This window comes from Apteryx mantelli, chromosome 22, assembly GCF_036417845.1.
Source record: "Apteryx mantelli isolate bAptMan1 chromosome 22, bAptMan1.hap1, whole genome shotgun sequence".
NCBI lineage: Eukaryota > Metazoa > Chordata > Aves > Apterygiformes > Apterygidae > Apteryx > Apteryx mantelli.
This window is the reverse complement of record NC_089999.1, coordinates 12,367,727-12,393,646: the sequence shown is the minus strand read 5'-3', so window position 1 is coordinate 12,393,646 and position 25,920 is coordinate 12,367,727. Positions and strand designations below refer to the sequence as shown.

The 25,920-nt window shown below is 37.9% G+C and overlaps 1 protein-coding gene across 1 annotated transcript; it reads right to left on the bottom strand.

Moving 5' to 3' along the window:
• Positions 1-526: 526 nt before the first annotated feature.
• APPBP2 (amyloid beta precursor protein binding protein 2) lies at positions 527-25,281 on the bottom strand. Its single transcript, XM_067309611.1, has 13 exons — positions 25,127-25,281; positions 14,932-15,020; positions 13,851-14,002; positions 13,023-13,146; positions 6,178-6,346; positions 5,290-5,379; positions 4,750-4,817; positions 4,566-4,671; positions 4,095-4,219; positions 3,806-3,891; positions 3,180-3,370; positions 2,794-2,959; positions 527-1,969 (listed from the first exon to the last, which is right to left on the bottom strand). The coding sequence occupies exons 1-13, from the start codon at positions 25,265-25,267 to the stop codon at positions 1,716-1,718; spliced, it is 1,761 nt and encodes a 586-aa protein (XP_067165712.1). The 5' UTR covers positions 25,268-25,281; the 3' UTR covers positions 527-1,715.
• Positions 25,282-25,920: the final 639 nt, after the last annotated feature.

Below are 25,920 nucleotides of genomic sequence, written 5' to 3'. Positions count from 1 at the left end.
ATTTCAGTTCTTAAAAGAGCCAGTAAGCTCAAAGTAGTGTCTGAAACTTCTGTTTTTTCTCTGCACTCTCTCAAAGACCTTCAGGCAGCTTTCCCTGCCCCAAACTTTATGAACAAATAAAAAACAAACCCCAAACAAAACATCCAGTCCAAGTCCTGTAGGAACCTTCCTTGCTGAGCCTCAACTTGGACTGAACTTTCACGGCCAAGTTATAAACCCCTGAAAATAGGGGAGGAAGGGAAAAACCCAAAACTGACAGAATCCTAACTATAGAAGCACCGTCTGTGCCACTATAATAAGAACTGAGGTAACAGCAGTGAGTTGTTTCTAGTTTGCTATGTTACACAGACTTTCAAATTGAGTATTACCTCAACATTAAAAAAAAAAAAATCCAAAACCAAAAAACCACACAACAAAGCAGCCCCCTACAAAACAGAAGAAAAATTAAGACAAGCTAGTGAGACAGGCATTATTAAAGGATCTTTATAGCTGACTTCTGCTTTTTAAATTAATATAAAGGAATCAGTTTCTGGTTGTACTGTTGTTTAATGTAGAAACGAAGCATCACAAAAAAGACCTGTTGTGCTTTTTGGCATTTTCCACTGACCCCTGCAAACTGTACAATAAGTTGTGTTCTCCAGAAACATAAAATTGAACTGGATTGTAATACAAAACTATTAGCTGGTATAAACAAGTTACTGCCTCAGTTATTAGATTAAGCCCATTCAAAAAGGAAAATAAGATGGCTGCAGCAAATATTTAAGCATTTCTAGTTTTTGCTTGTGGCATTGACATTAATATCTGTATAAGCTTACTAGTTAAAGACATGCCATCGCAACTGCTAAAGAACGTTCACTTCCTAGTTTTGTATCTATTACATGAATATAATTTTGCACTGATCATACATCTAAATGAAATAATTCTACCGTAAAAGTGAATGCAGGGGCAGAAATATTAAATTAAAGCCACTGGTCCAAAACTTTTTCTAGCAGGCTGGTCCACTTTTGATTTTCCTGGTCCTGTAATGAAGATTAGCACTCTTGGTTGGTACCAAAGAAAACTAAGATTGCTGGTCTACTGGATCTTCTATCACTTACAGATGAACACTGGTCCAGTTCAGGAGATTAAAAACAACATACGGTGATTACTTGCTTAACAACCTATTGTAGTTCACAAAGAGTATGTTGCTTTCCAGAGTGGTTCTTTGCCACTTTTCTTCATAAGGCAGCAGCCAAGGCTAGGGCATTCTCCCTTTTCTTAATGTTTGTGATTAACTTTGCTACAATGCACACAGTAGAAAGACCTTTCTTGTGTAATTTCTTATAGTACAGCATTTATTCTTTCTATTTGTCAGAAGAAAGCTCTTGATGAAACCTTCCATTCATAATAAGAATGCAACTCTTTTGGACTCAAACAGTTTTATTTAATGTTTTCTTGCAGACTTTCTGCAAAGTAGCTTCTTTTGAAAGAAGAGAGAAAGAAGGGGTTTTCCGGAATACCGAGTTCAAAATCTGAGCCGAACTAAACATGCCATACACATGCCGATAAGAATTTAACACACATTCATCCGTATGGGCACTCTTCAGTAGACTGGACCAGTGTTTCAATGCAAATTCCAGCCCCCAGAGAACTACATGGTTTAGATTTCACAGTATGACTTTCCCCTGTAATTTGGGGGAAAAAAAAAACCTTAACTGGTTAATTGACCAAGTTCCTTAGCTACTCTGTCCATCAACGTTCTGAGACATGAGAAAAGACTGGACCACTTCTTCAGTGGATTGAGGGCTGGTGCTTACGTCCTCCAGAGCATCTGTAACTGAAAACTGCCGATCCCGCAACCGGTTCCAATTGGCCAAAATATTGTGGTACTCAAAAACTTTCTCATAATTGCCAATGGAATTGTACAGTTTAATGAGACCTCTGTAATCATATTCAAGTCCACTGTATCCTTCACCAAAAAGCTTCTTTCCTAGAAGAAATCCAAAAGACAACAAAATTAAACGGTAATCCACTCATAACATTGTACTTTTTCTCATATCATTTTCTCGATGATGTGAATAGCACAATCATCACCTTTTGTTAGGGCAAATAAAAAAAAACACAACAGAAGCAACATGCAAGTTTGCTGGATGTTGACATGAATTTATATCCTTTTCCTTGGTAGATTCACATAGAATCTACCAGTCATATAAACAAAGCAGTTATTTTGTGTCCTAATTTCAGTCCAAGTTCAGTTTTAAGCACTGATGTTGGTTTTCATTTTTTTGCCTTCCAATTATATATTTTATCATAACAAACTGTACGTGCTAACTGTACAAACTAAGACTGCCTTAAAATTAAGCTAGAGCATTGCCCAGAGATGCATTTAATTTGCAGTGATAAGCTCATTGCAAGCGACAGATGGGCAAGAAAAAAAAAGAAAATTTTACCCACGATACAGGAAGGCTGACAGACGCAACTATTTTTCATTTCTTTCAAAATGTAATTACATTCTGAACTTAAGTTCTAGATACAACTCCAAAATGTAGTGCAAACACTAATACCCAAGCTTTCAATTAGTCATTTTTTCCTCAATGTTTTCAAGAATCAGAGTGAGTGAGTTCTGACAGAGCACTAAAAATAACACAGTTCCAGAATTCAAAGCCTAGCAGAACATTCAAGAAAAATAATTATGTTTAGATTGAACCCACACGCAAATAAATATGTTGCATTTCATTAAGTCCTTTATTAAAAGGCTTTAGTTTCCCGTAATGTCAGAATGGCAATATAGCATACGTTTTAAGTACCACCTACCAATTGCTATGGATCTCAAATAAAGCTTTTCAGCATTTTCATATTGATTCATATCATAGTTATATAGAGAAGCTAGATGTCCCACTGACAGGGCAACTTCATAATCTTCTTGACCCAGAAGCTGCTCCTTAATCTGAATTGCTTTGATGTGCATTTCCTCTGCTTCCTATTAGAATCAAATTCATATGGGTCAGTCATAGACACCACTCATCATGCCATAAAAAGAAAAAAGTTAGAAAACTAAGATTTAATGAAAAGTAACTATGTAGCAGCTAAGTAGTCCATAGTATTTTATAAAAGGCATAAAACCATAATATAGTAGTAAGAAAGCAAAAACAAATCAAGTTCTCCAAATTCTTATTTACATTAACAGCATATAATCCTACCTTAAATTTTCTCATGGACTGATACAGTCTTCCAAGGTTGCCATAGTGTTTTGCTGTTTGTACATTAAATTCCCCAAATGCCTTTTTAGCTAACTGGAGTGAGGACAGATGCAAGTCATGAGCTTCTTGAAGTAATCTCTGCTCAGTTTCCTTGTTGTGACAGTCTATTGCAATCTCCTCCAGGATAAGTGCTGAGGTACAGGAGAGAAAAAACAACATTACTGTGTTCTAAACAGAGAGATGTTAACTGTAGGCAGCAGAAAGCCATCTACCCAAGACATCTTGGGAGATATCTAATCAGGCTTTTTGTTTATTTCAAACTGTTTTCAGACAGGTATGACTGACCAGATATCTAGTTCCTAACATTTTCACATTCAATATTCTTACCTCTTTTTTCAAAAAGTTTTCCAGCTAAGTTTAAAGTTTAAAATTTTCTTTATATTTTACAAGTGGTGTTGACAGAAAACTTTAAGGGCTACAGTGTATTCTAGAGCAAGCTCTGTTTGGCAGAGGGGAAAAAAACGAAGTTACATTACCTCTGCTAGGGAACACGACAGCATATCTGAATGACTGATTTCCACTGATAAAATATTAAAATGTCTCAGTAATGCAATAAAGGATACTACCTTTAACTCTCTTGGAAGATGCCAAGAGAAGATGGTCTTCTGGGAGAATGTGAGTTATAATGCCAATAGCACGTTCAGCATGAAATCTGAAAGAGTTTAAGTGTATGCATGTTGATTTAAGTTAGCAGCTGACCAGTAAATATATTAGAAACAGAAGCAGTAAGCCAGCAGAGATGTACAACAAACAGATGCATTTAAATTCTAATTGGAAAATCGACATCATTTAAGAACATTTTTTCCTATTTACAGAACTAAATTGGCTGCCAATACCTCAAACAATTGTACTCACAGTGCATTGTCAAATTTTCCAGAGCTGTACTGGTGAACATAAGAAGAGTAAGCCAAGTCTTCATGAGCTGTGGCTACATGTATGTTTTTACCTCCAAATACTGACTGCCGGATATCAAGAGCTGTCTGAAAGTGTTACAAGCAAACAATTTTATCAATACAGAAAACAAAACCAAAAAACCCCACCAAAACCCTTCTGAATCCCTCTCAGTATTATAAATGTATACAAACAAATCCCACCCTACTGGCTAGTTCATATCTACGGAATATTTACAGGCCATAAATGCATAAAAGCCACTTTAGAATCAGGGAAAAAGAAAACCAAACCCCAAACATTTTTTTTTAAACCACAAGCTCTGCAGTAATTAAAAATCAACTGTTAATTATATGAGTTAGCTGTGAGTTCAATAGAAACATTTGAGAGATTAACAATATCAGAAATCAAGGACAGACATTTAGCCTTGCTGCATACCTGGTAGATCGCAACAGATTGGCATATATTGTCTACGTTGAGCAAGTAAAATCCATAGTCTAGTAGCGTATCAGAATATTTCGGATGCTTGGCTCCAAAGTGTTCCCTGTAGAAACGTACTTACATTACAAATTGAGGCAAGTTACGCTTAACTTTAAGAGGTATTTTTGGGGGTGCTACTTACCGGGCAAGGTATACTGCATGTTTTATCAGCTGTTCAGCCTTTTTAAATTCACGTTTTACAACACAAGCCTAAACAAGGAAATAAAGTATATGAAAAGGTGTATATTCAAAACATGTCTCCACCAGATATTGGCCCAATTGCTAACTAGTACTCTTCATTTCAAAACATTGTAATGGTTACTAAAGGACTTTTCAGTTATTCAAGAGAAAGTTCACAGGTGACTTATATTTTATTCTGACAAAAATGACATTAACTAAAGGGGTAGTACTTTACCTAGTCTAGCTCAAACAGGGGAACAGACAACCTCCTTACGGGATGTTAACTTTGTCATGATGTTCCTTTGAGCAGCTGTAACCACTTCTGGGGAGAAGGAAAAAACCCCACTGGCACAAGACGGAGGTGGATCAAACAGACAAATAAGAAACCATAAGGCTCACGAAATAATCCTGGTTTTCTAAGTATTTTGGAGGCACTACCTACCCTCACCCATTCTTGATAGTAATTTTGTTGCAAAAGAAATACAGAAGATTTTAAATTCACCTTTGAAGCTTGTCGTAAAACATCCACTACTACTTTTACAGGCAGGCCAACTGTGATCTCCTTCATAGCTTCTATACACCATTTATAAGCCTGTTGAACAAAGTTACCAACATAATTAAGTCTGAACTTCACTGTGTTGGAACATTAACAAAAAATATTATTCAGCTCTGAGAATATACTCTTGGTATTTACATTACAAAATTAAAAAATGCCATAAAATTGCTTATGTTTAACTAAACTTGTTCAGCTAAGTCTTAAAAGGGACTTAAAATCCCTTTTCTCCAAACTTAGTGTACTTGTAAATAACTGTTTTATACTAGCATAAATTCTATATTATTACAATGTATGTATTACCATCTTTCACAGAAAAAAAAGTTTTATAATCTTTAAGTAACCCTCACAATTCCTATTGTGGAACACAGCTTCCTGGACAGTATATTTAGGAACTAAAAGAAAACTACAGTTTATACAGCAGTTACACCAGAGTCCCAGTTTATACAAAATAGCTACAAAGAAATGCTATTCCTGTTCTGCTTTTCATTTTTATCTATTAAAAAATAGATAAAATATCTATCTTTTGTAATATTTCATATATGGATAATCAAAATACTCTATCAATCTATATTTCAGCATTTCAATCTATATTGAACAACATTTAGAAATGGTGAAAAGTACTGTTAAGAGTTTGTAGGTTATAACTCAGAACAGCAAATAGAAACAAGTCAGTAAATCGAGTATTCCTCTGGTAGCTTTACATAGGTACCAATAAAAAAAATCAGGAATATTATCTAGAAAGATACAGTGAATAATGAGCCAGTCATGAAACTTCCTAGCAGATTTCATCACCAGTTTCCTGAAGAAAAACAAAAACACACTAATCCTACTCACCTCATCATAGTGACTCTTGGCAAAAAGCAGCGCACACAGCTCCCCATAGAGTGCTGCTTTGTTTGCTTGCTGACCATGTTTTGCAAGTTTGTCCATGTAAGACTGAGCTAGTTTGAATGTTTCTTCTCCCAAGTGATATTTACAGTTACCATTTCGAACATGCAGCAACCTTAGGAACACATAAAGAGATCGTCTAAATGGTTTCTGTATAAACTGTTTCAATATACAGTAGTACCATTGATCTATACTTTGATATTATACTCACAACAGAACTGGGCTGTCATCCCAACAAAACTGCGCTCCCTGAATCCCATAACACAAAAAGCTACTTAGAGAGTATTATTTCAGTACTCCATGCTTTGCATCTTGCAGGGCAAGATTTTTTTTTATTTTTATTTTTTTAACTGCTGCAGATGTCGAATGATTTTACATATTGATGTAGTTTTACATATCCAATGCTTGAACCACGTTAGTACGGTGGCCTTATGTTACATTTTTCATAAAATCCATTCTTCTCAACACTGATAGAATCCCATTTTGAAAACCAGTGATACATTGCATTAAATCCCTTCTTTTGCCTCCTTTCCAAAATCTGGTAAACTGAAATGGACACGGAATGAGTACAGACATAGCTAATTTTCACGCATCTCTACACTTTTTCCTCAATCCTTAAGCAGTACAATTTTTCACAAGTTATTTTGTAAGCGATTCAACCACATTCATTCTACATGAAAAAATGTCATTTGCAAATAAGGAATGCCATCTTCTGGTCTGTCAGGAAAGATGGGACAACATTGTTGTTTGGCATTAATAATAAAGTGGGGCTAAACACAGTTGTGTTTTAAAACATATTCAGTATTATGCAATAGTGATTGTAGTCTGAGATAATGAAACAAGCATCTTTAAGAGAGAAAGGACAGCTTATCTTCAGCTGTCATGACAGTTGCTTGGATCATCGTCTTTTGAATGGTGGAAGCAATGTGATACCCACCTAAATCTTTCTAGGTGGGCAAAGCTATTGGAGAAATTCTGGATTAAATAGGGAGCAACAGTACTTACTTGTAGCTACAAGACCCAACTAATTTCAGCGCTGTCCACAAGGCTTTGACCCTTAGATACCCAGTACTGACTTCGCCCCAGCAGAAAAGACTTTGCTGGCCCAGTTTACAATAACTAAACAAAAACCTCGTCTTTCTCTCCCTCCTCTTGCTGCATCTCCTATTCTAACGCTGCTGCTTTCAATCTGAAGGATTAACAGAAGCTTCAGGAAGCAGAACAGCCAAATGCAGACAAAACACACCAGTGCTGAAACATACTCTTTCTCTAGGCAAGTAACAATTCTGGCTTCTGGCATCTATTTAAAACAGAAGTAAAGACTTTTTTTGTAAATGTAAGCTGATGCTTATTCACTTTAAGAGACACGCATTAGAAATGTGTGTAATATTCCAAACCTAAAGGGCAAAACTGTTTTCTTACCCATTGCAGGCTAAAGAAAAGAGACAGCTATACTTTCTCAACTGCAAATCCCTGCCATTTAGACACATGAAATTTAGATAAATGCACCTCTCTCGTCCCTCCTGAAAATTTGTTATTAGACAATGAGTAATATAGACCATGAGGAAACATGAGGAAAACCTTTGCAAATCAGGAGGACAACATAGCACAGGAAGAGAAATGTACGAAGTGAGGCAGAAGTAATGATGGGTTGAAAACAAGAGCTAAACCTTTGAAAATGTAATCTAATGTATAGCAGCACCACTTTATACCTTTTGTGATACTTTATGAAAGATCTTCCAAAAAACTGGGAAGGGTGAACAAAAGGAACAATGAGGTTTTTTGATCGAATGATTCTCTTCTCTAAACCAAAGTTCCTATTATCATTTGAGCAAAGATTTAAAAGTTACTGTAGCTATGTCTCCTGCAACAGCAAGATAAGATGGCTAAATTTGCTGTAAATACAGCCTCTAATGTAGCTTCTTCCTACACTTTCCTATTGTGAAACCTCAAATACTACAAGAGAGGAAATCAAGCTCACACTTTCACAAGAGTGGAGCGGCAGCCAAGCACATAGCAGATGTAAACTAGCCCTACAAAGAGAACACCAAACAAGACGACCTTCAAAAATACCCAGAAACAAGCCATACAAACAAACACACCAGCTTTCCAACAACCAGATACTCGGCAACAAAACTCAAGAACAGAAAGAAAAATGATGAGCATGTTTTTCCTTGGAAAAGGTCTGAGAACTAAATGTGATGCAGAAATGCTAAAGATTGAGTTCTTGGTCATAGGCAGAAAACCATCTAACATTCAAGTAATAAGAGACAGGAATTTTAAAGAAACTACAGAGACCAAGTAACCAGTTACAGCTTCCCAAGAGAGGGAAACAGTATTCTGACTACAGCATTCAGTTGGGAGCTGCTATGCAACATGAAAAATACTCAGCCCAAGTCACACGGAATGATACAGACTAGTAGGAATAGTACTGCAATTTAGATAAGCACTTGGGAAAGATAATATCCAACATCTGCTTCAGATGTTTGTTTAAAAACAAAGCTAAACCTAACACAGTCCTCTATACAAGCTGAATTTTGTTATTTGATCCAGGGTTTTTTTTGAGCAAATACATTATTAACCCAAAGAAATTTTAGAAGATAAAGTCAAGAGCTAAAATAAAGGTCTTAGGACATTTACGCTAATAACTACGAATTTTCTTTGATGTCTGCAATACTAGCCTTTCAGGGGTAGCCTTTTTTTTTTTTTTTTTGCAAAATAAAATTATTCTTTAAGAGCATACAAACATACCAGCCACACACTTGCACATCATCTCAGGAAGCCTAAAAACACCAAACCCCTCTCCTGAAAAACAGGATAGTTATACAAATCAAAAGAATTAGCAAAATGCAAAACAATGAAGTGGAAGAACCAGATCTTGTATTTGTGCTTTGTTGTTTAACATATAATAATGAAAACAAGCAAACCAAAAGGAGCATATACACAAGCAAGAAATAGTATACAAGCTTGTAGAAAAGAAATCTCAAATTTTCACATTTTCTTGAGTGTCTCCATAATTTACTACCACTAGTGCAGCAAAGAAAATCCAACTTATGCCTAAATAACATGAAACTGTATTTCTTCACATTTTTAAACTGCATTCTATTAATAACGCCTGTGAAAACACTAAATTTTCAGTTTCAGTCAGAATCTGCATGCTATGTTCAGGTCACTTCTGTTGTTGTTGTTGTTGATTGTTTTTAATTAAAAAGAACAGTTTTAAGTCTCAAACTTCATTAGACTTGTCAGTCTGTTAAATGATGACTGCAACTAATACCTGTTTCTAAACAAAAACTTCCTTTCCTCCTTACCACCAGTCTTAAGGACACTAATATTCATCTTGTATTAACAAGATGGCCTTACTCTGGCCATAAGACAAACACCTAGAAAGCTAGGGAGCAGATTTCAGTGCACAAGAGTGATGCTTAGGATGCAGCATATACTGAAAGACACGATTTAATATGATGCTAAAGGCAGAAAGACAGCAAGACATGTACACTCACACTACAAATAGAAATTTGACCCTCAAAGTGCAATTGCCTTGCCACATTTCTTATTATTACTTTTTTCCTTTTGTTACCTGTACTAATAATCTTTTAGTTTCTGTGTTCTGGGGCTTTTTATTGTTTATTCCTTACAGCTTGACTGCATTTTTATGTATTTATTTGCCTATTAACACTTCTGTATATTTGAAAAAAAAGTTTCCTCAAGACATAAATAAAGAACCTGAAGAATCCTTGCATGCTTATCAACAATTCATCTTTGTGTAGCCCGTGTTTTACAAACTGTTTATCCTATAACATTCTTTTCAAAAGTTAAGTATTAATAGTTCTGTGGATGCCTGTGAAAGAAACTCACCCTTAAAAAGCAACAACAACTACAAAAAAGAAGAAACCAGAGATTAGACTCTCTAGTTTTTAAGAACAGTGATTTTTAGACTGCCATATTTTCAAAAGCTGGACTTAAATTTTGTTCTCTTAAAATTCCATCTAACTTATTTCTCCAATGCAAACACAGTGGTAAGAACAGGGTATTCTACCGTAGAGATTAGATGGTCAAAACAAAAAGTTTATCTTACTGCCTTGTGATTTTGAAGCTGAGAATAATTACTGCTCTCCCCACAAAAGGCCTTTAGAATTTACATACTTAGCACTTGTGAAAGCATTTCTGCATTCTTTTCATTTGATACATTTCCAACTGAACTATGCTGTTATTTGATTGTTTGTGAGATGCCCGAACATAAAGCAGTGTCTCCTCATTCACACTACGGCCCAGAGGGACTTAATGTTACGTGCAGGCCATCAGCTTTCATTACAAGAACGATGGGTGTCTCTACACAAACAGAATTAACATCTACAGTTCAGAAAAGTTCATTCTAACTTTTTTTCTTCCTAGCATGAAATGGAAGTATTCTTTCCACAATTGTATGGATGGAATGTATGTAACATTCTTGCCCAACAGAAAAATTTACCTAGGGCTAAAGCAATTTCTTCTTCCTATATTTGGAGAAGGAGAGGGAGTTTATCTTTTAAGGTAATTTCTTCTTGCCAGACAGCCTAATACAACAAGGAAGTTTTCTTTAGACCAATTAGAAGGCAGAGGACATTGTCTAGCTAAATAAAGATGATGTTATTTGCCTCCATAATCCACTGATAGATCTGGATCATCCTCTTGTACAGGGAGGAATGTGATAGTGATTCCTAAATCCAATCCCCCTAAAAGCTGAAGAAGCAGCAACTTTATTCACAAGAAGAGGTAGGAGATAAACCAAGTGTGCCAGGGACCATAACAGCCCGAGAACTAAACTGGGAGGAAATGAAGCACGAGAACATAACATGACAGAAATAAGCTGGGAAAAAATTCCTATATTAGTTACATTCCTGTGTGTCAAGGGGTGGCTGCCCAGTACTGGCCAAACACAAACAGTGGTACTACAGCCATCATTCCCCGCTCCTAGAAAGATATATACATGGGTCCAGCCTCCTCCTGGCATCTTATTTATGGAAGGAAAGCCAGTGGTGGCAGGCAGGGCAGAGCAGCAGCTGTTGCCATGGCCCTCTGGTTGGCACATAAAGAAAGTGGCTATTGGCAAAGCCCAGTTGCTCTTCATATTTGTCCAACCATAAAAAGATGCGTTTTGGAGCAGTTTTCCAAAATAAGTTTTGCTCTATATTCAGATAAATACTTTATGTACTCTGTCATTCATTAGAGCAGATTAAAAAAAAAAAATCCTATTTTAACTATGCCTAATAACACTGGGGTGCTCAAGTTCACACTTGCAGCACACAGAGGTCAGGCCCTGTGTTACCAGCGCAGTCTGCCTGGGTACCTGCTGTAGACTGTATCAGCTCATCTAGATACACAACCATAACGTTAATAGCTTTGATAGTTCAGTAAGGAAGTCATGCACAAGCTGGATCTGACAAATCTCTCCTTATCTGGGAAAAACTTATTCCTTAGACCTTACACTAAGCATGTGTTTGTTTTTTTGTACTGTTTCCTTGTGTTCCATTGACGGAGCTTCCCAAACTTTCCAGCAGCTTTGCTGACCAAATACATCCACCTTCTAAAGATCAAATTTTCATAGAACAAAAACAAACCAAAAAGGCCTCAGCATTTTCAAAGAGCTTGATGAAATACTGCATCAGTTCAGCTTTACCTAGTTAATATGACAGGTGATTTTAAAAAGTGCTGTTTCATTGTTAGCTATTGATCATAAAAATACAGTTATTGTACTTACAGTTTTGAATACAACAGGGATACTACCACAAGGACAACTGGTTGCTACCAAAGCAAATATGGAATACAGCAGCAGAAGGTCATTTAAGCTATCATTAGGATCACATTGATCACACAAAACTCCAGACTTTAAACATGAAATGCTACAACACCGCTTAATAGATGAGGGAGCTAACTGTCATCTTAAACCTATTCTCACAGCACAATAAGCAACTAATGTTCTGTCTGAGCTTAACTAAGAGCCAATAATAAGGTCCATGTGTTACACAGAACGTGAAGGAGACAACTTCAGTTCACAGAAAAGTCTCAAGTTTGGACACCATTTTACTAGATGGAAAAGAACAGTTCACATCAAAATATGATTTGGTAACAGTTCTGTCAAACACAAAGACAATATTAGGAAAACTTTCCTCTCAAAAGGAGCAAGTGATAATCTTCCAGGGCTGTCCAAGAAGAATCTGAATCTGAACAGAAGGCTCTGTAAACAGAGCAGGTACAAAAACCAAACGCGTGTCCTAAAAGAAAAAGTTCTTTTCCAAGTTGTGAATGAAGGTGTCCGTAAGAATTGGACATCTGAATATTTACCTAAGTACACAGCACAGAGCAAGAGAACTCTCTGGATCTGGTATCAGGAAAAGTATGCTTTCCTTTTATTTCTGCATATTTGTATCATTTGCAAATGTATTCGGATTTAGTGAGTACTTTTTTATTAAATGTAATTTCAGCAAACATCAACACATGACATCCCTTCACATGCAAAAAGCCTAGAAAACAGGGATACTGGATCGCTCTCACTGTCTAGCACCTGCTGTCTACACAATATTGTAGAGAAGGCAAAATGGTGTTTTTCCACTGTGCTGCCAGTTTACAAGTAGAAAATCCAGGGATCTGTACAAAAGCAGCACTTCTGATCTTCAGCACTAGCCGGGAAAATTCTTTGGTGCACCAGAATACAGAGGAGAGTATCTGAAGCTTGATGATGCCAAGGCAGTTAGTAACATTTTTAATGGTTACTTCACAGCAAGATGTACGGGAAGTAAAGGTGAGCTCACCTTACGCAACATTCTACTGCGCGAAACCAATGAAGTATTTCATCATGAAGGGTGCACAACTGAAGGCAGGAAAGAAATACCTTCTCAGCATCACTATACCATCCTGCATCTGATAGGAACCCCCCTGGAAATTCAAGAACAAACAGAATTTTGAGCAGCAATACACTATTTTAAGAGAACAATGGTTTGCTCAAAGCTTGTGAAAAGAGCACTTATTTGACATTGCATTGTAAATAAAGACAAAAGAACAGGAATACATGAGTTCACTATTTCCCAAATACAGAAAGTCATTGCTAAACAACTTGGAGAGAAAAAAAAGAAAAAGTAAGAGCAAAGGAAGCACACTTCTGTTTTTACAAAGTAGTTGTACAAAATGTCATATAACTACATACTATGTATGGGAACTCTGTCAAGAGTTCCAGTCCTCCAGTCCTGAACTGGAAACGATGAAAAACGAGAGTGGAAGAATTCTCCTTCAACTGAGGATGACTTTTCAGTATTAGATAGTTTTCCTACAAGTTCTCTATCAAGAAATACTTACCAATATTAACATTACAAAGAGTCTTAACATTGTTTAAGCATCACATCTGCAAACAATTCTTAAATCTTATACATTTATAATAGCAAAGATAAGCCTGTAAGTTCTTATAAATTAAAATGCAATATATTTTTCTTAAGATACCAAGTAGTCTTCTAAAAATTATATTCTAAACACACACATGTTCTTCAAGAGGAATCAGTCATAAACACTGAAAAAATTAGTATTAGCTTAAATGAAGATTGCATGAGAGAAAGTATAATACTTAACAGCCCATCATCCCCAGTTACCTAAAACAAAACCAATCTGGATTGCTTTTTCTTTTACAGCAGAATCAGATTCTGCTATGTAGGAGCACCGTCTACTGAAAGAATAGGCCAGTACAGAAGCAACTTTTACTCCATGGTCCATCAAAGCCTGAAAACAGTGATGAAGCAGATGTCTGGAAAAAAAATAAAATAAGAGAATTTGATTATATATAACATTTTTAAAACATTCCGATCAGTTGACTCTTGAGTACCATAAATTCAAGCAAGTAGTGAATCAGAGAAAGAACTCCAAACCTCTCTCAAACCAAAAACAGATGAATACAAGCATAATTGTCAAACTCAAGGCTAATGGATTACAGTTGTTGGACCATCCAACAAATCAATGAGTGTACACATAGCTCTTCACAAAGACATCCTCCAGTGTAAGCAAAAAGTAAACAACCCACACATTATTAAAACTGGAAAACAACATTTTCAGCTAAAACTTAGGGGTAAAGTCTTAGGTTTACCCTTACCTCACAACTCCCAAAGAAACAGCAGATAAATGAGCAGTGAGCTACCCATTAACATCACGGATGTTAAAGCTTATTCTGATTAGAAAGAATGTGATCTAAAAAAGCCAGTTATGGGTATAGCAACACACAATGGAATATTTAAAGACAGGGAAAAAAAATCTTTAAACCGGGGAGATCCTACCAACTTATAACCATACAACTAGTACGAGCTAGAATATAAGGAAACAGACAGTGACAGACCTATAAGTTTTACTCAACTGTTCAATATTGGTTACCAAGGATAGGATTCCGGCTAGCATAGACCAAACGGCACTACCAAAGAAAGCACTTTGGGAACTAAGTACCATAGATACCTTGGTACATTTATCCATAAGTTTTGATTTTTTTAAATAATTTATTCATTCATTCATTTATTTTTGGGGGGGAGGGGGGACTAACTTGAAAGCTCTTCTGAAAATCTGAAGAGATATTCCTATGTTTATCATATAGGCTAGAAGACCAAGAAAATTAGAGACTTTTTCAAACTCATAACCCAGATCAAGGGCTAAGAGCTGAAATGAGAATCATCAATATATTAAAGTACTTACCTTTTATCTAAAGCTCGTAGCACCTTTGCAAAAACTTCTAGTTCACAAAATTCACTACCCAGCTGGCATAAGCGGCCCTGTTGGTAAAGCTGAAAGAAAAATATAAATATATTTAAAAACTTAAGACTGCAAGCTCTCCTAGAAGATTTAGCTTAATTCTAAAGATTACTTATGATGAAATCTAGACTTCAAAATATTGAACTACACCAAACTAAATATTAAAAAGTAATAGTTCCACTATCTCCACACAAGAGCACTACTTTAGCATTAAAAAACAGAACCCCCCCCCCACACTGAGTTCCATTAATTAGTGGTTGCAAGTTGTTTATCCACCAATGTATTTTCAAGTATCTACTACATCTATCTGCATCATCAAAACACTACAATACCTAAGCTTAAAAAAACCCCAAAAAAACAAAAACAACAACAAAAAAATCCACAACCAGCAAAAACCCCTGATGTTTGCAAATACTATAGTATATAGCTTCTTTGATACCAGATGCTTTGAACACATTTTTAAGATGGCACAGAACCTAACACACAACAGTGCAAATAAATTTTGGGAGACTTATAGGTGGAAATATGACCAAAGCTAGCCAGCATAAACTCAAACAACAACAGATTAAAAGCTGTGATCCTAGAAAGCTCCAGGAGGCCTCTAGAACAAAGGCTGTAACAAAACCCGAGTAAACAAACCAAAAGGCACACAAGTCCTGCAATTGGCAACTCACCAATACCGCAGTTACAGACAGACATTAGCTCTGACCCCATTAATACTTGAGCTTACAAGAGTAATTGCTGCTTGAGCAAATGGGAAGACTGAGGTGAATCTGTACATTTATTAAAAGCAATGGCTAGTTTTATGCCCAAAGTGATTTGTTTCTGCAGATAAACAAATATATTACACCATTTGGTTTGTTCACAAAAACAAAACGTGGAGACAGTTCTTAATACAAAGCACAGTTAAGCTGCAGAACTTTCTGCCACGCGATAGTATAAATACCAAGAGTTTACACAGACACAAAAGTGACCATACAAATATATGGCAGAAAAATCCATTGTGGGATATCAAGTCCTGAGCTTGGAGCAGTATCTTGAAGTCTGCCAGAGTCACAGTGCTGGATTACATGGAACATGAGACCGTTTCAGTACAATCATTTTATTTTAGATGTTTATTTTAGGTGTTTAAAAGAGACAACCACTTGTCAATAGTGCTTTGCCAGATTGTATTTTGCTTTCTCAAAATATGAATGCTTTTATAAACTCCAATGGAACAGACACATCATTTCTAAAGGAAGACAGACACTGTGGATGCCATTTTTAACTTTTGTGAGGCAGTAGCTCCCTGGGGAACAACAGAGAAACCAGGATGTGATGCCTCTCACAGGTACTTGTCTCTAGGTGCTGCATTTTTCAATGCAGGCTGTTAATCAAAAAATCCTAACTTTTAATGCATATGTTCCTTAAGCCATTCAAATACAGTGATCAGGACCAGCATATCCGTATCAGCAGTAAGACATGCTGTGCTATCTGAGCAGGTTTTACAGCTAGGAGCGACTTTCAAATTAGGAGTGCAACTACCTTTTTTATGTAAGCAAAAATAAAGGCCAAGAGAAGAACGTGTTATTTAGAAATGCTTAAGAACAAAAGACACATTTAACGAAAACTTTAATAAAATATTCCTCTCTGTCTCAATAATTTCCTAAAATAATTTTATTGTTAAGAACTGCAACACGTGCCTTCCATCTGTTTCGCTTCCTTACTGCACACGCAGAAGGCAGACCAAGTTGGATTCAAAACAAAGCACGTGAGAACTTCCTTTCCATCCAGAAATTTAGTTTTGGTCAACTACTCTTATAAAAGCACATGACACTGATTTTACAGCAGAGCAAGTTTGTTATTTTAACAACAGAACCTACAAAAAAGCCTTCAAAAATACTTTGACCTAATAATGCCAACTGCCAGAAAAGAATGCTCTGCTTTTAGTCACCTACTTCACCAGAGAAAAGGAAGCCTTTTAAAACACAGTGTAAGTCTACGTACAAAGTTATTCTTCAGATAAAATGGTGCCTTGTCCCTGTACTTCAAAAAGATCAAAATTTCTTCTGAAGCTATATCCTCTCTGATAGCAAAAGAACATCCAGTCCACTGTCTTTTTTTTAAAAAAGAAAACTATTGTTATGCTAAGTGCTCTTATTTTCCTCAACATAGCTGTCTAAAGGTAACAATTTAAAAAGTCTCAAGACATTTTCTGGAGAAAAAATTAAATTTTGACTAGCATTCCAGGCCCAAGACATCTTTCTGATAACTGATGACATCATCTGTTAAAGAAACTAAGACATATACCTATTTTACCAGCAGTTAAAACAATCAAAAGTACTATCATACACCCAGTATTTAAGCTTTCAACCAAGTAATTAGTATTTTCCCTTATCATCTTGCAGAAATAACAATTAAAAATGCAGATATTACTCTGATACTAGTTTACCAAATACTACCTGTAAGAAGACCTTTTGAATTAATATTATTTACAAAGTTAGATAAACACATTTTATAAATATCCACTGTTACATGTGATTTTTAAATTCCTAATGAATCCTTATAAACGCACTAGTTAAAAGGAGGAAAAAAACAACAAAAACCCCACAGAAACAAAACAACACTCTCCGAAAACAATACATACACATACCTATTTTAATATAGAAATAATTAAAGATCCATGTAGAATTTGACTTAAGGCCTCAAGGACCTGGCCTGAGATCTGCACATTTCTCTCTCCATTTCAGAGGTAAACACTTGCACCATTCTAGCATGCCAAAAAGAGTCTTTTTCCCCCCCACTGGTATAACCAGGAATACAGAATCCTTTGGATATTTACCACACTATTCACCCCTTCCCTCCACATCCTGGCAAACATTTTTATGGAACTAACTCAGCCTGAAGTCTCTTGAAACTGCTGTAGCTGTTACAGCAAGACTTTTCAAACAAAATCTGACATGGAAATAGTGAGTAGACGTCAAACCATGAAGCAACTCCAGGAGATTCAGTAACATCCATTTGTTCATTGAGAAGCAGTTGCAAGTACTTAAGAAATGGTTCTTGTTAAAGCTCCAGAGAGACAAAATTCCTGACCACAAGCATTGCTACATAACATGAAAAACAAAGCAAAATAGTGATTCAAGAAAAACATCCCCTGACAAGAATAGCAGAGGTTTGGACTTCTGAAATAACATTCGCTTCTTAGGAAGAAACGAATACCTTTTAGACACAAACTTACACTATTTGAAGCTCAACAGAGATTTTTAAAACTATAGAAAACTGAGTAAGAGCCTATGATATTACTTCCAGCTTCATCAGATCAGACTGAAACATTAATTCTGGCACTAAGGGCATGAATCAAGGTACAAATTTAATATATTAGCTTATTATTACACATGTGCACAGTCAAACTGTTTCGTAGAGCTACAAGAAAATCACTATAAACCTCCTCCAGGGTCTAAGGCTTAACATTTAATTCATAACACATTCAAAAGCTGTGTATGGTGGTGTTCCCAATTAAACAAATTAATTACATTAACTTGTAACTTATCTATGATTATATATCGCACTCAGTTCTATTGAAGTTCTTGTCACATTTCTCTCTGGATAGATTAAGTTGAGCATGACCTACATCTTAGCAAGCCTCTGAAAATAAAGACAAAGATATGTTAAACTGCCAGCAAAAGCAAAGCAAAGAAAAAAACACAAGAGGGAAAGCTTTATGATATTTGTATCACGAGCATTCTGGGCTGTTTTATTGTGCACAAGCACAAGAGAGAAGACTTTTTTCTAAACCTAATGAGAAAAAATCATAATTAAAAAACCCTCACATGGAGATTAACTTTAAGCAGTTTTTAAAGGACCCTCTAGAAGACAAAGCATAGCATATGCAATTAAGAAAATATGCTCGTATTGCTCCCATTTGGAAGACAATTAAAAAAATAAATGGGGAGATCAGAGTATAAATTGGACATTCCAGGAAGAATTAAAGATATAAGGAATTCCAAGGGGCTCCCCAGCATACTTAGTAGTATCTTGGATCACTGCATGAGTGAAATACTGTGTCCAATTTTGGAAGGCCTGTATATTTCATCAACAAAAGCAGTATTTGGGAAAAAGTCTGGCTGTGACCACAATCTCCTTTCTCTACTTAACAGGGAAGGAAAAGAATTCTTAAGAGTTAACAGTGCACAGAATCAATCCCTTGATGAATGACACATTAAAGAGAGAGAGAGACACCCTATTAATGAGTGGCATCAAAATATTAAAACAAATAAAAACCTATGCCATCCCTCTCCCCTGCAGTTTAACAGGTTTAGAAAATAATTCAATTAGAAATCTAGATATATAAGCATTTTTCTTAAATCCATTTCAAAACCATCTACTAAGCTTCTGGACACGTGCTAGTTTCTGTTAGGTTCTATCAGGAATGGTTTAGGGCATAAAACAAGCCAATTCTGTAGCTAAACTTACTTGAAAATATATTTCCAGTAACAAGAAGAGCCTCAAGCAAAAAAAAAAAATACTTACTGAATAAGCTTAATTCCACAGAAAACTTTTGGAGCCTACTGCTTTACACACATAGCAGCATACTTCTCCACACCTCTCCACTCACTCCCCCTTCTCAACCTCATCAGCAACTGTAGGAATGTCTTTTTGTTCTGCACCTACACAGAATCCAGCACAAAGGATGCAAGAGCCTGAACCTCAGAAAAAAACCAACCAAACAAGAAAAAGTCAAACACACAACTGATCCCCTGTGCAGCCTGGAAACAAATAGGGAAACCTGATTTTCTCTACCTATTAGACATGTTAGGTGTCTCACCTATTTAGAGGTGTTCCAACACCTCTATTGATGGTATGACCTCATTATGAGAATTATGCTTCAAATTTTAGTGTCTTACATTCAACAAGGATACTGAAAAACTAGAGAAGCCAGAGCACGTCATGTTTAGAAACATGCCTCATAGTTATAGGTTCAAAAAAACTTGAACTACTTAATATATCAAAAAGAAAGGTAAGCATAGGCATAAGGCAAGAAGTTTCACACCAGCAGACAAAGAAGTAACAAGGTGAGATGGCTTGATTCTAACCAAATTTAGACAGAAATATGGCACACATTAATACAAAAGTAATAATCACTGAAAAAAACTCAAAGTGATGACTCTCCTCCATGGGAAGACATTAATTTAAAAGGGGGTCATATAAAGTTTTGATTTAATTCAAACAGGATTCAGGGAAGCCCTCCTGCATGCACTATTCCACAAGTCTAACCAGACAATCAGAACGGTTGTATGTGTGCACATGTGTGCAGAAATCATGATTGTTTCCCCCATATACAATTAGTTTCTGATGCCCACAAATACAGCAGCATGAATTTAATTAAGTTTTTTGCAAAGTTGTGCTGATCAGTCACAGCAAAAGTCCTACAAAATATGACCTACTAACTCTGGCTTTTTGCAGATACATATCTGCAAGATACACTGTAAGATACGCTGCTTGCTTATGACCTTATTCATTTTCCTCCGGCCAGAAAACCTCAAAACCGAAGAGCAGCTACAATTCATATCATAGGTAATTTACCCTTTCCTCCCTCGTCAAGTACCAAGGGGTCAGAAGCCTTGAGACAATACAGATTTATTCTAATCTTATGGAAAAGATGCTTTTAATCACTCTTGATTAGTAAAAGCAATCTCTACTGCAATGCAGAGAATGATCATCATACTGCTTGTTGTGAACAGTGTCAGCAAATTTCTGTTCATTCATTTTGCTTTGTTAATAGAATAACTAGATGTGATACAAGAGCTTTAGTTAGCCATGCTCATTCTTTTTTTGGATTAGCAGAATACAGTGAGGAGACACGATATTGCAGCTACACTCATTGTATAAATGTTGGAATCTAAACTCAGAATCTGATATTTGGATTCACATTAAGGCAGAAGCACACTGGAAGTTTTAATCTACCATTTTATCTAAAGAAAGCATGATTATATCATGAGTTTTGCTTTTGCCTAAAAGTTGTAAATGTCCCCCCCCCCCCCAAGTTAGCATAGTGCAATTACTAAAGGTTACAGGCCAGCACTGACCGATCAAAACAGGTTAATGTCATCTCCAGTTGTTCCTGTGCTTAGTGATCTCATCAGAAACCCTTCAAAGAACAGCAGACCCAAATGATTTTAAAGAAAAATCAATGTAAGAAAAGAAAAGAAAAAAAAAATCACAATCCAGAAAAGACATTCCAAGAGCAGAATAAACACTGGCTGAAACTCCATGTTATCCAGTATAAATCCAAGGATTCCACTCATTAGCCTCCTGCTATATAGCTAACAAAAACTTATGAAAGAGGACATTAAAAGTGATGAAGCAGCATCCTATCAAATGCAGTAGAGAAACCAAAGACATGAGATAATCGCACATAGTAGAATTTAAAGCTGAGGGGTGGGGGGTAGAGGGAGAAACTAAAGCTTCTATATAAGATACCCTAACTGGACAGTCATTGAATTATATAGTTCAATATCTTATTTCTGCCAACAGAAACCAGATTCTTTAGAGGAACTCCCTCCCTCAGAAGGCTACCCTCCCCTCCACAAACCACAGCATAAAGTCCTTTATTAGAGTCTCCTCATTTTATTGCTTTATGAGGACTTAAACTTTTTTCTAGTTGTCACATACTTTTAAAAAGAAAAAAATTGGCATTTGCAAATATCACCCACCTGCCAACCATGCCCTCCGTTTCCTGAGATCCAGTATATTTCTTTCTTTGGCTACAAAAAGATAGACTCTGTCTCTCTCTTCCTCAACAGACCCAGTGAGAAGAACTTAACTAGTTTTACTAGAAAACAATGCAAGCAGGATATACATAAATCTGGCAAAGACACAAAGGAAACAAACCAAAATACATTTGTGTATCTATATATATATTTTTTTTTCCAGAAACAAGTGTTACTTGTAACAATATTAGTTATTAAGCTCTTTTAAAGACAGATGTGATTAATAGACATGTACATATTTCTTAGCACAAGCATAGAATTTGGAATTTCCAGGGTATCGGTACCAGTGCCATCTCTATTATTTTCCTAATGGTTGCCAGGAAAAGTCAAATGCCATTTGAACAAAATACATTTCTGGACAGGTTCATTGTTTTACCACAGTCATGATTACTTGATACTACCTCTTTCAGCTTTAATTATTGTTTAGGAATGCTATAGAAGGATAAATATTCTTGTCTGCTCTGTCACTTTGCAGCAGAACCCATTTCTTACCAAATCCACAATAAATAACACTCTGTGACTAGCAGTTCCTGGTTTGATTCCCCATTGAAGACTGGGGATGCACAGGTTTATAAAACACGCCCTAAAAGTTAACAAATCTAGAATCTGTAGAATTAAAATTGATTGGATTCATTAAGGAATGGTAAATAAAGGCAATATATTACGACAATAGAGCCAAACACTGGAATAGAGGGCACCCTGAGGAAAAGAGCCAAGACATTCTGCTAGCACTTTCCTCCCTTTTAACCAAAGGGCTACTGTTACGAGAAACTGGCTCTTTCCACTGTTGGGATAGTACCTTATCCTACCTACGTCTTCTCAAACAGCGTGAATAGGCTGGTAAACTGTGTAATCTTAGACTGAAAAATGTCAAGTACTCATACTGATGAATATATTAAAAAAAAGTTTTGTATAACCACAACCAATTAACATTCATACTGTATATCAAAATAAATCTGACCAATGCTGCCTTTCATTTTTTGCAATGTGTGTGCTAATTTCTCCAGTATCACAGACTGTGAATAACACCTGGATAGCAAAGCATAACTTGCAAGCTAGATGCAAGAGACTGGCAATATTTTTATTCTTTTTAATAATCACAGAAAGAAAATCTCCATTTTCTTCAAAATTCAAATGCAAGTATATTCATATGAATCCATTACATACTCTTGAAATATGGCTGAGGAACAGTGGTAAGTACTATTCTGTAAGACACTAACAGCTAACTGACAACCTCTCAACACAGCAGCAACAGTGTTATTCAACTGTGTTAGTTGTATTGCTGTAGCTATCCAGATATAGAAATCAAGAACTAGTTACTGAGTGTTGTATAGGTGTGTATTAAAGATGCAAGCACTGTTCCAAAAGATTTGCAATCTGGGTATGATTCTTCAAGGTATTCACTGCAGGCAGACATCTCTGCCTATGGTACTCCATTCAGTAAGGCCTGCAGAGTTTCTTTCAGCATCCTGGCCAAGGCTGAGTTATATCACTACGTAAGCTAATTTGAATATGGCTATTAAAGAGGACAGGTTCCCCTACATAGAAAAAAAATATATACATATATAAAAAAACAAAAAATGAAGAAATGGAAGACTACCTTACCATTGACAGCAATAGCAAAACATTCACTACACAGCGTAACCTAGTTTTATTTATTCTGGTTGTGGGCATTTCATAGATGTACTTTTGTAAGAGGAAGATAGACGCACCTTACACATTTCAGATTCTCAAAGTTGATTTTTGTTATAGAACACAGAAATAATAGGAAAGCCAATACAAATTACTGTCATTAACAAAAGTTATAGCAGCTAATGATTAGTACAACAGAAACGTTATTTTTGAAGACAGGTACTTTGCATGTTCCTTACCATCACCCAAACAAAACAACATATCATTGCACACAAGCAGAAGAAACAGATTAGAAAAATCTCTTTAGAAGTCAGATATATTGGTGGTTCCTTTTCACCTTATGGAACAATTTGAAATGAATCTGATTCAATGCAACCACTGAAGGGTATTAATGAAAGGATAATAAGTCAATGATCTCTTAAGCTCATCTACAGATGAGTTTTTAAACACTTTGCAAATAATACATATTTTGGCATTTCTGTGATTAGGAGTTTTCTTTCTATGCTTTTAAAGAAGTCCTGGAGTACCATCCTTTCATCTGAATAAGCATCAAGACAGAAAGAGCCAGAGAAGTCTACTTGTCAATAGTCATATCTATTAACAGTTAAAATATATTCATGTGCATTGTTAGTGTCGCATCTTTAGCATTTATTTGAAAATTGCCATATTCCAACTGTGTTATCTGTGAGCATGCTCATGTGCAGTACAGAGGATTTTCCATGTTTCCCAACACATAAGGCAGACAACATCTAGCATACAGGAAATGTACTTGCCTGTTTCAACTTTGTAGATGCAATTTCCCTGACTCTAGTGAAGATCAACCTTCCCTCTAAATACTATTCCTGTATTACTGTAGGCATACATGATGGCCACTACCTCTGGTTCATAAAGATCCATCTGAACAATTACTTCATGTAGCACATCCTAAATTTTTAGGAATTTACTGACAGAGGAAAGGAAAGGCTATCCCCCATCTTAGTTTTTCCACATTGCTTCTCTCCCGATGAACGCTCATTTTCATCAGATGGATGAAGGGTCTATTCAGTGGACAATAGAAATTAATGGACCGTCGTAGTGTCCCTTTAACTCCGGATGTTTTAAAGAGGGCAGCAGAACGAAAAATAGCCTCTCCATGAAAGAACGCCTTAAGCATAACAAGCTACATCATTTAAAGAGTCTCAACTCTTTTCACCTGGTCCCCAGCAGATCATTAAAGGAGGTGCAAGGGCACAGCAAACTCGGTGCCTTCTACCATGGACACCAGCTTTTCCACAGACACACACACACACACAAAAGGAAAAAAAAGGAAAAAAAAAAAGAAAAAAAAGGAAAAACGTCCCCCCAGCACAAGCAGCTCGGTCGCAGCCTGTCCTGCCGCCTCCTCCCGCTCCCGAGGCGGGGAGGCGCCTGCCCCCCGCCCCGGCGCCTCGCCCGCCGCCCCCGCCGCCCCCCAGGACGGCGCCCTCCTCGCAGCCCCCGGCCGTTTCCCCCTAGCCACCGCAGGGCCTCGGCCCCGGCCTCCCCGCTCCGGAGCCTCCTCAGCCACAGCCGCGACGGCCCCCGCGCAGGCCCTCGTTCCCCCGGCCCGGGCCGCGGGGCCTCCTCGGCAGCGGCCGACGCGCAGGGCCCCGCGCCGCAGGGCAGCCGCGAGGAGCGGCCTGGGGCCGGCCGGGCTCCGAGCTCCCCTCCCGCTTCGCCTTCCCCCGCTGCCCAGGCCCGGTCCGGCCCGGCCCCGCGCCGCCGCCTCCCCCTACCTTGTAGTACACGTCGAACTGGATATTCTCGGGCAGGGAGCGGATGTCGCGGCGCCGCGCCCGCCCGTAACTATCCACCACGGCCGAGATCGCCGTGTTATAGAGCGTCTCGGGCACCCACTCCAGCTCCACCGCCGCCATCTTGGGTGTGCGGAGCCGCCTTCCCCCTCTCCCCCCCCCCCGCCCGCCCGCCCGCCCGCTCCTCCCCCCTGCGCGCCCGCGCTGCCCGCGCGCGGAGAGGCGGCGGCCGGCGTGAGGAGCGCGGCTGTGGGGAGGGGCTCGGTCCGCGGAGGGATGCGTGTGTGCCTGAGGCGGGAGGGGAACCGCGGGGAATGAGGGATTATGGGGGTATATCGCGGGAGGGGTGAGAGGAAATGGCGGGGGGAGGGGAGGGAGGGAGGTGATTTCAGGTGGCGGCGATAGGGCGGGAGATATCGCGATAGGGCGGCTCCGCGGGTGTCTCCCGGCCTCCAGGGGAGGCTGCAGCCGCGGCGAGGGGTTGTTTGTGCCCGGCTGCCCTGAAGGGAGGTGGGGGGGTCCCGGCCCCCCCCCGCGCCGCCAAGCGCCCCCGTCACGCGCGGAGCCCCGACGTTAATATTTAAAAATAACCGCCCTTTCCTGAGGTAAATTAACCCCGCGACCCCCCTCCTCCGGCCCCGCGGAAATGGCGCTGTATTTTGTCAGTGTCTCATTAGCGTTATCACGCTGTTTCGAGGCGCGTTTTTCTTCCTAATTTGCCCTCCGCGTGGGGCTTGCACACAGCGCTGGGGACTGTTCGGGCCGTTTCCCCGCCG